The sequence below is a fragment of the Dryobates pubescens genome, chromosome 25 (genome assembly GCF_014839835.1).
Source record: "Dryobates pubescens isolate bDryPub1 chromosome 25, bDryPub1.pri, whole genome shotgun sequence".
In the NCBI taxonomy this organism is placed as follows: domain Eukaryota; kingdom Metazoa; phylum Chordata; class Aves; order Piciformes; family Picidae; genus Dryobates; species Dryobates pubescens.
This window is the reverse complement of record NC_071636.1, coordinates 14,876,938-14,890,495: the sequence shown is the minus strand read 5'-3', so window position 1 is coordinate 14,890,495 and position 13,558 is coordinate 14,876,938. Positions and strand designations below refer to the sequence as shown.

Genomic DNA, 13,558 nt, shown 5'->3' with positions numbered 1-13,558 from the left:
AGTAGCTGATTCGCTTCTCTGCTAGAGCTCTTTCTCTTGAGTAATTCCCCTTACTTAAGTCTCAAAAACCCTGTATTTCAGATGCTTCAGCTCATTTAATCAATTTGTTTATCAATAAGCCTAGGACACAGATATTTACTCTTGAATATGCTTTTCTTTTAGGATATAGATAAACCACCAAAGTGTGTGTGTAGGAACATTAGTGATTTCTGTTGGGACCCTGTAGTACTGAAAATTGTCCCCCCTCATAGTGGGCTTATAAAGCACAGTGTGAGACAGGAACAGAGAAAACCTCTCAGCTTCCTGGTCAAAATCAGCTCTTCATCATCCCTCGTCATCTAATACTGAATTTTACTGACTGTCATACTAAAAAGCTTGTGAGTGTGGGGCAAGTCATTGTAGTCTACAAAAGCAAAATGAAATAAAGAAGTTCAACTAAAGAATTTTCTTTAAAAGGAGTTTTCCAGTGTTAGTAATCTTTAAAATAACTTGGGAGTTAGCAAAATTTGCACTTTTTTGCTTGCATAAGACAAACTTATGATATGGATCTATTTAGATGGATACAGTAGTTGATAAAGCAGATGATAATAAAATGTGAAACAGACTTTTGTAGAGCATTCCTGTTGTTTCCAGAAAGATGCAGAAGGTTTACAGTTTTAAGTTTGCCTTGGAAGGATTTTTTCCCCATTAAATATGGAGGGAGTGTATTGGAATTCTTAACATATCCTGGGTTTGCTATGAATCACACTTCTGTGGGGAGGATTACAAGATATGTGACACAGGAAGGACGTGAACATGATGGAGCAGGTCCACAGGAGGGCCACAAAAATAACCAGGGGGCTGGATCACCTCTGCTGTGAGGACAGGCTGAGGGAGCTGGGGTTGTTCAGCCTGTGGAAGAGAAAGCTTCAGGGAGACATAATAGCCTTCCAGTACCTGAAAGCTGCAGAGGGACTGTATGAGAGAAGAGCAGATGTAGATTGGATGTTAGCAACGCGTTCTGCACCATGAGGGTGGTGGAACACTGGCACAGGTTGCCCAGGGAGGTAGTTGAGGCCCCATCCCCGGAGATGTTCAAGCTGAGGCTTGAGAAGGCTCTGAGCAGCCTGATGTTCCTGCTGACTGCAGAGGTTGGACTGGATGACCTTTGGAGGTCTCTTCCAACCTAACCCATTCATTTTATGATTCTATATTGAGCTGGTAGAAAGAACATTTTTTAGTTGCTTTCACTAGAAATGGTACTCCAAGAATTTTTTTAATGTGATTTACTTGGCTGGCCTAATGCTGATACAGCTTGTACTTAGGAAGGTGAGAAAACTGTATCAAAACCATAAAAGTTAGGCTGGGGAAAAGTAGAGGATCCATTTGCATTTTATTCTTCCAAGCCATTTTTATCTCCTCTTATTTGGTACACCAGTCCATGAGGTTCATGGTGTGTAAGGCTGCTGACTGTTCAATGATGCAAGCAAAAGGCCAGGAGAGACTGTTCAGGTTTCTGAGACTGCTCAGGTATTCTGCATCTCCTTTTCCTATTTATTCTAAATAGGCATCCTAGCAGATATTTAGAGCTAAACTTCAACAATCCAGATAGTCTAAGTATTTTATTGATTACATTGTATACACTGAAGTAGAACACAAAGTGTAACTTACTTTGTGGTTTGGGTTTTTTTCTTTCTCTTTAATACACTTATCAATACCTGGCACTAACCATTTAAAATTGCAGTCAAATTACCTACTGCTATGAGTCCACCTGCAGAGAATCTATTTTCTTTTGCTGCCAGTGGCTTTTGTGTTAGATAATATGACAACAACATTTCCTTTATGATACTGGGATATTAACGTGAACAGCAGGCTGTTGAAGGTTTTCCCTGCTCTTAAGGCTTGGCTGGGTTGACAACTCTGCCCATGAAGAGAAGACAGCTGGTACGGTGCTCGTAGATGAGGAACAAAAAGGGGCGGTCGACAATAAAGCGAATCTGAGTGGAGAGAGGCATGAACCCCACGTTGGTTACTGCTGCAGCCTCTGTGCCTTCCTCATTCACAGTTATTGTGCCTTGGTGATTGAACTGGTTAAACAAAAAAAACCACAGACAGACAGAAATTAAGGATCTCATAAACAGACTGGTGATATGCTCACAGCCTTCCCCCACTCCATATCCCACATGTGGCTCCCTTGGGACACTCTTCTCTGATCACTCCTACACAGCAGCCATCCTTTGGGCTTGGGTTGGGAAAGAGCCTGTTCTCGACTGACCACAACTTCCAGTGCCTTTGACATCTCATTAGACATATGAACAGACAAGGACATGCAGAGAAACCCACATCCCTTCTGTGTTCTCCAAGAACAAGGAGGGAAAAGACTATTTTAGTTTAATATGGATGTTAGGAAGAAATTCTTTCCAGATTGTCCCCACCCTGAAGGTGTTCAAGGCCAGGTTAGATGAGGCCTTGAGCAACCTGGGCTGGTGGGAGATGGCGGGGGGGGGGGCCTTTCTGTGATTCTCTGGTTCTTGCTGAGCTGCCATGTTTTCAAATGATGTAATATCATCAGAAAGGAACAGAAAAGAGGAGTAAATACCCTGTCAATGGTGACTTTCTCAGCTGATATCCCAGAGTAGTCGCCATTTTCATTGAACAGTTCTTCTATTCCCATGGATTTCAGATAACCAATCAAGTTATAACTCTTCTCCAGCTTAAATTTAGGCAGAACCACTTCTCTTGTTCTAGTAAAAATAGAAATGGAAATGAAAAGTCATTGAGGAGGTCCTTGTTTGTCTGACTCCATTGCTTTATGTATCTGTTGTGTGTTGTGCTTTGGTTTTTTGCTGTCTTCACCTAGCAGGACACAGAAAAACGTAGGGCTGTTTACTGTTCTTTTACTTGCAAAACTTGGGCATTGCTACTTTACAGCTAACTAATTCCTCTTCCCAAACTTGTCTAATTTGTCAGTTTAGTATTTCCCTGTGATGATTTGCATTATTTAGCTGTATAGGATCCATGACTTTGAGCAGTTCAATACACAGCTGAATGCCATAGATGTTGAACAGTCAGGTTCCTGGAGAACTAAATTGGAGATTTGCAGCTTATTCTATAGAATAGAAATAAGTTGGCTTCCTGAACAGCACGTCAGATCAGCCCCTTGTATCTTTTTATCAAGTCTGCAGACAGATCCTGCTTAGTCTGTCATCTTGCAGAGGGCAGGCTGGATAATTTTCTCTCCTGTGATAGTGATGTTTGCTGTTGCTCACCAAACATCTGCCTTTGCACAACTGAGAGGCTGAAATGTGCAGTGCTGAAATGAACTCAGGCTGCTTTCTGAGTGATGGAGATTATTCTGCACAAATACCCTGTGGTGATCTCACTCTTGTGTTTTTCCTATTTATTGTGAATCTTATCAACAAGAACTTTCTCTTTAAATGTACAGCATTGAATACTTAATAGAACAAATCTTGGGACTCCATTAGAATTTGCCACCTCAATCAACCTAGATTTCTTGACAGCATTAAAGAGATCACTTGTCCTGATGATCAATAAATCCATCTTGGGGGAGGATTTTAATGTTACTGAACAAAATGTCATATGTTTTTCTCAGCTCTTTACTTACCCTTCCCAGTCTCATCAAGACAATACATTAAGACTTTAACCAGATGTACTTTTCAGCAGATACCTGTTTGTCATGCTCTTCTGCCATTTTTCCACCACTTGAGGTGTTATCTGTTTTTCTACAGCTTTCATGCCAGAGAGTTTGTGTGGGAGCACAATCAGCATGCTGATGTTCCCCACGAAGGGCAGCTGGATCACACCACAGTCTAGCTCGGGGTCTGCAGCAGCTAGAAAGGTTCCTTTAGTCTGCATCATTGGGACCTTTATGGTTTGCTTCTCGTTGAGTCGGAAACTTCTCTTGGTTGTCATTTCCACTGGAAACTTATTTTCCCAAGTTCCTGTTAATTCAGTGCAGAAGACAGAGAGACAAAAGAACCCCCAGGTCCTCTTTTAGCAAAGTATTCCCAGAATAAGAGTTTACATTAAGTTTTAATTCATGGGAATCGGGAATTACCACAGGAGTTTGATTTCAATTAAGCCTGAATAAGCCAAGTTTTAAAGCCACTTTAAAATTCCTGGCTTGCTTTCTAACTTAACATTTGTCTTATTTGAATGTGGTGAATTGGGAAAGCAGGTGGACACAAACTGGGGATTCCAAAGAGCTAGGTGTGTCCTATGTTTTTTTCTGTGATGAACCTAGAAATTACAAAGTTCAAACATTCAAACTGTTTGACAGGATTTGCAGCTAGCAAAACAATTGACACAGCTGAGAGATGTGAGAGATTTGATTCTGGAAACCAGGGCATTTCCAGCCTCAGAAACATCCCAGTGAACTTTCTGTGTTCAGACATCCTTGAGAGTTTTGGGTGTTGACTGCTTCCTTCTGTGACCCAGTTTGATGTGATTTCGGCAGCCTGAAGGCTGTCATCTGACAGGTTTATGCTCAAAGAATACAAATTAACCTGTTTTGCAGCCCAGAAAGCTTTGCCATGAGGTTTTGGACTTTCTTGTGTGAAGATTCTTTGGTTCCCCAAGTATTTATTGACTGTAAAAGAAGGTGCTTTTTTAAAAGCAGTGCTCCTGTTAATCTGTTTTGCAGAACTCAGGCTCTGGTAAAAGAATTCCTTTTTGATCCTAATAGGCAGACAAAGCTGGAGTTCTATAGTGGAAATAGTGTTACTGTTCTTTCCTGTTAAAACTCAAGATTTTGGGTCACTGTTGGCAAGCAGGTACCTGAGGAGCATGGCTGTAGCTGTGTGGAGGGTAAAAATTTAACATTAATTGGTAACTTTTCTTTAAAAGGTTGTAAGTGATTCTGAGATCATTCATCTTTGGGGAGACCCTGGAACAGGAGGCTCAGGGAGGCTGTGGATGCCCCCTCCCTGGAGGTGTTCAAGGCCAGGTTGGATGAACAACCCGGGCTAGTGGGAGGTGTCCCTACCCATAGCAGAGGGTTGGAACTGGATGATCTTCAAGGTCCTTTCCAACCCAAACTGTTCTGTGAATTTGGCTTTGCCAAGTGGTGAAGTCCAAATTTCATTCTTATAGTTTCTTCTGATGTCATGCTGATAGGAGCAGCTTGAGAAGTGATTCATATTCTGGTTAGTATTCTGAAGAGAATGAGATATAAACTGGATGATGCTATTCCCAAACTAATAGGCTCAGTTCTATGGAAAAACCCAACATCTGATTCCTTCAGGAAGCAGAATTCACAGGTGTAGGACTCTAGCTAGCTAATGACACAAAGCTGTGAGAGCTTCAGCAGCACTTTGTCATCTGAGAAATGGGAAACACTCATCACTTCTTCCTAGTGAAAAAGAGAAGCTGGAGAAGTTTTTTCTTGAATTCACTTTTGCAGATGCATTTGTCTTGGTGTAGATTACTGGTCTGCAGCAGGAGACACCTGTGCTTCTGGTGTCTGCTGAAACCACTTGGCACTTCTGTGACATCCTGTTTGGAATCTTCCCACCAAGATAACTTTCAGATCCATCTGTGGTGGCAGAAGTTGTCTGCTGATTGAATTCTCATAGAGGCAATTTTGGACCTGTCAAAAGCTGCTGTCATCTACCACAGCTAAAATAACCAGCTCCTCTTTGAGAGGAACCATAGAATGGCTCAGGTTGGAAGGGACCTCAGAGATCATCTACTCCAGCCTCCCTGCCATGGGGCAGGGGTGCCTCTCAACTAGATTCAGCTGCTCAAGGCCTCATCCAACCTGGCCTTGAACACCCCCAGGGAGGAGGCATCCAGACCCCTCCCTGGGCAGCCTGTTCCAGAGTCTCACCAACCTTGAACTGAAGAACATCTTCCTAAGCTCCAGTCTAACCCTGCTTTCCCTCTGCTTCAACCTATTCCCCCTTGTCCTGTCTCTAGGCACGCTCAGGAAGAGTCTCTCTGCAGCCTTCCTGTAGGATCCCTTCAGGTATTGGAAGCCCATAAATGCTGCTTCAGAATTCTGCAGAAGAGGGGGTGTGTCTCACTTGGAGGTAGACTGGACACCTATACAAGCTAAAACTTGCTTCACACCAAGCCAAATCATTCTGTGATTCTGTGAATGTTTTTCAATAGTTTCTTGTTGATGCTCAATATAAAAGGAGCTTGAGACTTGATGACTCCAAGTGTCACAGTTGGCAAGTAGTCCCTGTAGTGAGCATCTCTGTCCCTGAGAAGACTTGTAGGCTTCTTAGCTTTGAGGGTGTAACAGAGCTTGTCTGCAGTGTCCCAGACAGTGCAAATATTGTAAATAGAGAGATGTGGACAACAATCAGCATGTCTGGAAAGAAAAGTTCAGTTCCACTCACAATGGAGTTACCAGGAGCCTCACTGTCAGATGAAAGCCTGGGAGGTGGCAAGATTGAACTGATCTTTGGGAGTTTGAGGGTTAGAAATTGCAGCCTTCAGCAGGCAGCACTAGTACAGTTGGGACTGACTGGACTCCATGGGGAAAAGAAAGAACTGAAAGTCTTTTTGGTCTTGTTGACTCAGGAGTTGATTTCTTTTTTGGCGATGTTTTTGTTGTTTGAGATAGCACAAGTGTTTGAGAATCACAGTATTGCACAGTTGCAAGAGACCTCAAAGATCATTGAGTCCAACCTGTCACCACAGACCTCATGACTAAACCATGGCACCAAGTGCCACGTCCAATCCCCTCTTGAACACCTCCAGGGACGGCGAATTAGGGAGTTAAGCCAACATTTCAGTTTGACCAAATTGTGGGGGGAAAAAAAAAGATGGTTCACTTTGCATAATCCTTCTCTTAGGGGGCCCTTGTATATGGGGTATGATCATTGGAGGTGTGCTTTAGGACACAAATTAGTCCCTTTTGGATGGTATTTCAGAGCAGGGGATTATTTAGATCTTATGGTAATGACTGCTTCAGGTCTTTACAAGAGACAAAGTGGTAAGGAAGTAACACCTTGCAGAGTACATTACCAAAGCTTGTAGCAATAGTATTCCCATAAATTCCTCTGAGGAATGGGCTGAGAAGGGAGATCTAAGAAAGCCCTGGGGTGTTTGTTTCCTGGAAGCAGGAGCAGAACTGGGAAAAAGCCAGGAAAGAAAAGATGATTTGTGCTTCTGTTACCCTTCTACACTGGAGTGGGTGCAGGGAAGAGCAGCTAAGCTGTTAAAAGGTGTAGAGAATGAGTCTGATGGAAGAGCAAGATGAAGGAACTGAGACTGTTTAGTTTGAGGAAGAGGAGGCTGAGGGGAGACTTCATTGCTCTCTACAGCTACCTCAAAGGACAATATAGAGATGGGTGCTGGTCTCTTCTTACAGGCCATTAGTGATGGAACAAGAGGGAACAGCCTCAAGCTACACCAGGGGAGATTTAGACCAGACATTAAGAAAATATTTTCCCTGCAAGAGTGGTCAAGCCTCAGAACCGGCTGCCTGAGGAGGTGGTAGAGTCATCATCCCTGGAGGTGTTTAAAGGTTGTTTAGATGTGGTGCTTACAATATGGTTTAGTGATGAACTTGGTAGAGTAGGGTTAATGGTCGGACCTGATACCTTAAGCTGAAAGTCTTCATAGTCATTTCTATTCTGGATGCCACAGAAATGTGGAGTGATGTGAAATCAACCTGTACGCTTTCATTGAAGGAGAACTGTTCAGTGAATAGAACTTGAAGCAGCACTGAAGGTAACTAATAAATGTGGATCAACACCTCACTATCTGAGACTCCTACAAAGCTTATGCTTTCTGCAGCTATTCTGCATTCGTGTTGTTTTTTAGTCTCGCTTTCAGACTGTAAGGTTTTGGATGTAACAAGCATTGGCTGTGTTTGTACAATAGCCACTGACTTCAGGCCATTGCTGGGACTTCAAGGTGCTCCAGAAGCATGCAACAGTGGGTTAATAATAGAGGTTCTTAATGAGAGAGCTGTCAGACTTTAGATTTAAGTTCAGTCTAGGATGTCTAATGAAGTATGCAGTGAGTTGCAAGCTGAGAAAATCTATTGCTAAGACTGAAAGAACAGATCCTTACCTTTAAAATAAAGACAGTTGAGAATCATCATCAGCGTCGTAGGGCTCACGTTCACTAGGGCTTCCTTTATTAATCCCTTGGTCAGCTTCAGGATGCGTTCGTTGGTTTTGGTGATGAAGTTGGGATCTGAAAAATCAGCTGGTTGGGCATCAGCAAAGTAGAATGTTTTCATGTTGTTTCTGAAATCATTCAGAATAGAAAAGTCCTTCTGAATGTAAAGATCATTGACAGACCTCAGGGTGTAGCCGAAATTGCGCCTGAAGAGCCGGTGAGTGAGTTTGCGGAAGAGGTTGTGAACGGTCATCAGCTCATACTTGCTGCTGGCGTTAATGAAGTCCTGAAAGCCAAGAACAGATAACACTTCCTGCTGGGTTTGACCCTTCAGACCCAGAGAAATCATTGCCATTGCAGTGGAAATGCCCACAGGAGCCATAAGAATGTTATCTGAAGAGTTGGCTTTGTCTGCCACGCTGCGGTAGAGGTTGAAGCCAAAGTTGGCATTGAGGATGTTGAGGCGCTGGATTCTGGTTTTGCCTTGGAACAGTTCAAGAATATTTCCTTGCTGAATTTCAGAGACCATGTATGGACCAGCATCAATAATGTCACCATAGTCATCTTCCCCTAGTATCTTGTCAAGGTCTAGATAGTCTTCTTCCTCCTCCTCTTCAGGAATCAAGTCATTAGTGATGGTGTTTTCCCTGTGGAACTCTGGTGGTAAGTCTGGCATATCATAGGTCACATTTTCACCTGGCTGTGCATTTTTAAGACTTTGAAAGTGCTCGGTGAAGTCCTTGACTCCGCAAAACGTGGAGGTGATGATGAGAGCAAAGGCAAGCAAATGAAACAGGAACTTCATTCTGACAGGTTGTAAGCTGGAAGAAAACAAAGCACAGATGAGACAGCGTAGGATAATAACATTTTAGCTATCTGTTCCTTAATTTCAGGGGCATGCTGAATTCTGTCACAGCAGAAGGTCTATGGTTACCTTCTTTGACAGCATTTCTTTCAGTGGAACAGTGAACTGTTTTGCTGGTAATGAGGTTGGCTTACATAAAGCCTCCAGCCTGCCAAAGAATTGGTTGACCTCCTCCCGTGGAAGTTGTCATTATTGGCATATTTCAGCATTGACAAACCTCCTTACCTAAAAACATGTGGACTCTTTATTTATAAACCTGCAAGGCTTCAGATCTGCTGCTGTGTTACTAGGGCGTGCTAAAAATATGGTGTGAAGAGAAGTTTGAAGGTTTGAGCTAGGGAGGAGGAGGAGGAGGGACTAGGCAGCCACTGAAAGAGCATACCAGAAGGCTGACACGTACTGAAGGATTTGAAAAACAGACATTTTGTAGCTACAACAAGAACTGGGAGTTTGGTGGGAGTATTTTTGAAAGAGTGAAGCTGAAATTGGATGCAATAAAGACCTAGGGATTTAGCAAACATGGAGAGAGATGTGCGTTTGTGCTAAACACCATCAGTGTTAACTGCACTGTAAAAACAGAAAACCTTCCTGTGGTGTTGATCAGAATGGGTTTTAAATTAGCAAACAGTCCAAAGAGCTGTTCCTTAGAAGTGAACTAGAGAGATACATACCTGTGAATAAAAGCAGTGCTCAAAGGAAAACGTTTTCAAACAGATTGTAGCAGGACTGAACAATTTAAGTCAAAACTCTTCCCCCTGAACTAATTGGACTGAAATCCTGAAAGCATTTAAGGTGAATATCCCATACAACAAAAATAATTTTTTTGACAACAAGGCAGGATCCCCAGAAGTTGCTTTTTAAATGCTTTTTGCCCTGTGGCCGAATGATTCTAATCTGTCCATTTCTTCTTGTTTCTTTGTAAAATCTTGGCTCTTTTTCCCTCCCCACCCCGGCCCCAAAAGTCCCCTGTGGCTGAATGACTCAAATCAGTCCATTTCTTCTTGTTTCTTTGTAAAATCTTGGCTCTTTTTTACCCCTCCACCCCCAGAAGTCAGGCCCTTGGGGCTGAGATCCTCTGCCCATTCATGGAACTTTTCAGCTTTTGGCACAGAAGAATTTGTTGTCTACAGTGCCCAGCTTTACATTATCACCTACACCAACCTTCAGTTACTGCTTAGCAGCACTAACACAGGCAAAACATTCCCCCCCACCTCCCCGGATACAATAATCATCTGTGGTGAGATCTACCTAAAAGAGCAGATGGAAATGAAGCTTACCTTTAAGCCACTGTACAGAAAGGATGTGTGGAGTAGCTGAGGTTAGGGGAATGGCCGAGTTTAAATCTGAACTTTGACGCTAGGTTTTTGTGTGTCTCCCAAAGTAAACATTTCTCTAAACCAAACACTGCTAAACTTACTTCGTCAGCCAAAATCCCTCCCTTGCCTGGTGATCCCTGCTGAATTGTGTGCTGTTTGTTGAACGGCTTTTATAGCTTTGCAGGTACTTGCTCCCTTTTGAGGAAGATCTTTGAGCAGAAATGGTTGTGTATGGAAAGTTTCAAAGTCAAACACAAACATAAACTTGACTGTTAATGCCTGGTAAAAGCCACATCACTGCTAATTTGTGCTGAGACAGGGCAGGATCTTACTGCAAATAGGATTGAGGCTGCTGCAGTTGTGGTGGTCAGGCTTCAGCAGTCAGTGTTACATTAGTGCACAAGTGCATTGCACAAGCAATTTTTTCTCATAGTGCCATTCAGCAGCTTAAGCACGGATTACTGTAACAGAGGGGTTTTGTCCATTGTTTTTCTTAAAGGGACAATCTGCCTCATAATCTACAAGTACATCCAAAGCTGGCTTTATAGATTTCACTGAAATACTGCTGGCTTTCATACCTCAGGAGAACTATTGTACAGTTAGAGAAAACTAAGAGTTAAAAAACAAATCAGTATGTAGCATTTGCTTAAGAAATATTTTCTTCATACCTCAAGAGAATTATCATACAGTGAGAGAAAACTTAAGATTTAAAAACTAGAAGAGTAATATTTTCTTAATAAATGTCATAGTAATAAGCCACAGTCCTATGGAATAAATCTTGGCAGATCAATGGGCCATTTATTTCACTTTTTAAGCACTGCCCCTACTTCTGACACTTTTTAGGATGACATGCGATGAGCTTTGTAACACAAAGTTGTCTCAAACTGCATATCCTCTTGACTTGGGAGTATAAACTCTGCTCCTCCAGTGGCAGCAGCTGTTTGTGCAAAAAGTATCAGAAAATGTTAATAAATGTGTTGAAAATGCTCCTTTCCTTGCTTGTTTAGATAGTAAATTCTTCAGAACTGAGGTCATTTTGTGCGTGGGAGCAAACAATAAAGGAGCCCCAACTGGTGCCTCAATGTATTTTCACCAAGCCAATAAACAATAGCAACCAGAAGTATGCCTGACTAATATTTATTTGGGTTTGAGTTCCTTTAGCACAGCAGCAAAGCTGCATGGCATTGTCTTCAACACAGTTTGAAGGACCACATGGTCTCTTCCTCTCTGCAGTTGGTAGTACACTAGTATTATGGCTTCTCTTCAGAGCTTTCTCTGTCAGCAGGGTCTTATTCCTGTGTGAAGCAAAGGAAATTCTTACAGCAGGCATCTCGAATGCTGGTATTTCAGATACTCTACCAAGATGTCATCATTTTCTTCCTTCTAACAATGCACTAAGATTTTTTTTAATAGGTGACAGCATTGCCATTGTATATCCTAGTAAAGAAGGTGCATGAATTGATTTCTTAGCATGGAATGAAATTACTGCAGCTTCTGCCGTTTTCTGATGCCAATTTTTATTTCTTTGCTAGCTCACCAGACGCTTGCCACCCATCAAGGAGGCCAAGCCCAGGTTGCAGAAGCTCTTCCGTGACTTCTGGTTGTATTCAGTGCTGATGGGCTTTGCTGTGGAAGGATCAGGTAGAGTCATTTCCAAGAGAGCCACGTTGTTGCTTGTATTTGCACTCATGATGAGTCTAAGTTAACTGTGCTCTGTTGACAGCAGGCTGAAGAAAAGTTAGAGGCATTTTACAAAGCAAACAGCTTACAGGACAGTTCTCTGGTAGGATTTCTTTACACCTTGCTCTGTTTTGCGTAGGAGATTTGAGCCCAGCACAATTTCTTCTTGCGCTTAGGTTTCCTTTTTCTAAGCTAATACAGCAGTTAGCCTCAGTTAAGTGTGAGTTTTGATAGCAAAGTCTCTGAAATGGAAGATCAGACACATGGGGTAATCAGGTAGAAGCTTCTTGCCCATTGAGAAACTTCACTTGGAATTGCTTAAAGATGTTTGTTGTGTTCAGAACATGAATTGCTGGGGCTGAGTCTCTGTGCTTAAATGCACGAGAAATTGGCCCTGGAAAGAAGCACAAAGCTTGATAATGCCATTTAGCCTTGGGAGTCACAGAATGTTAGGGATTGGGAGGGACCTCAAAAGATCATCCAGTCCAACCCCTCTGCAAGAGCAGGACTGTCTAGAGCAGGTTACACAGGAACACATCCAGGCAGGTTTTGAATGTCTCCAGACTTCACAATCTCTCTGGGCAGCCTGCTCCAGGGTTCTCACATCCTCACAGTGAAAAAATTTTTCCTTGTGTTCACATGGAACTTCCTCTGCTCCGTTTGCACTCCTCACTCCTTGCCCTACCACTGGAATCTTGAGTATTGTTTTTCTCTCTGACCCCACCTTCCTCTTTATACTGTGCTGCAGGTCTCTGGCCAGAAGAATGGTATGAAGGTGTGTGTGAAATTGCCACCAAGTCTCCATTGCTCACATTTCCCAGCAAAGAACCACTTCGGTCTGTTCTTCAGTACAATTCTGCAATGAAGAATGATACTGTGACTTCTGTAAGAATTAATTTCTCCTGTCCTTCCATAATGTCCATCAGTCATAAATGATACAGTCACAGGATTTATCAGATAGCACAATCACGATTCAGCCTGCCTTCTATTAGTGAAAATCAGCTTTTTTTACACTACACTTCTGACAGCAGCATACATAAATGGCTTGGGTTTCATTTTATTGTTTAATACAAGTGGCCAGGGTGACAGCTACACTGTTTTTATTAGGTGTAGAAACCACCTCTTAGTGGAGATGGAAGCCTTTAATAGTTCTTCCAATTTGAAACACATAAAAAAACCCCAAACCAGCAAACTTTGAAAGGAAGCAACACATTTAGCCTTTGAAAGAAATGGTTACTGTGGTGGGGGTTTAGGGGTAATGGATATAAACTACAGCACAGGAGGTTCCACCCTCAACAGGAGGAGGAACCTCTTCACCATGAGGGGCACAGAGCACTGGAACAAGCTGCCCAGAGAGGTTGTGAAGCCTCCTCCTCTGGAGGCTCTCAAGACCCATCTGGATGCATTCCTGTGCAACCTGTGCTGGATTCTGTGGTCCTGCTCTGGCAGGGGGGTTGGACTTGATGATCTCTGGATTTCCCTTCCAACCCTAACATCCTATGAGCCTGTGATCCAGGAACTGTATTTCTTCATTGGCATAGCTGCATGGAAACTAGCAGTTGTTTCAGCAAGCTTGACTTGAGTATTTAATTTCTATTTCATTCTGCATTTGAAGACC

The 13,558-nt window shown here is 42.6% G+C and overlaps 2 protein-coding genes across 2 annotated transcripts in view; one reads left to right on the top strand and one right to left on the bottom strand.

Moving 5' to 3' along the window:
- Window positions 1–13,558, top strand: part of PI4KA (phosphatidylinositol 4-kinase alpha) — a 62,087-nt gene that overhangs the window by 21,555 nt on the left and 26,974 nt on the right. Inside the window, exons 20-21 of the mRNA XM_054173116.1 lie at window positions 11,793–11,901; window positions 12,689–12,825. Coding sequence (XP_054029091.1) covers window positions 11,793–11,901; window positions 12,689–12,825 — 246 coding nt within the window. The remainder of the gene's footprint in view (window positions 1–11,792; window positions 11,902–12,688; window positions 12,826–13,558) is intronic.
- Window positions 1,357–10,348, bottom strand: SERPIND1 (serpin family D member 1). Its single transcript, XM_009910984.2, has 5 exons — window positions 10,222–10,348; window positions 8,029–8,900; window positions 3,668–3,941; window positions 2,579–2,723; window positions 1,357–2,066 (listed from the first exon to the last, which is right to left on the bottom strand). Exons 2-5 carry the CDS (start codon window positions 8,882–8,884, stop codon window positions 1,875–1,877), a joined length of 1,467 nt encoding a protein of 488 aa, XP_009909286.1. The 5' UTR covers window positions 8,885–8,900; window positions 10,222–10,348; the 3' UTR covers window positions 1,357–1,874.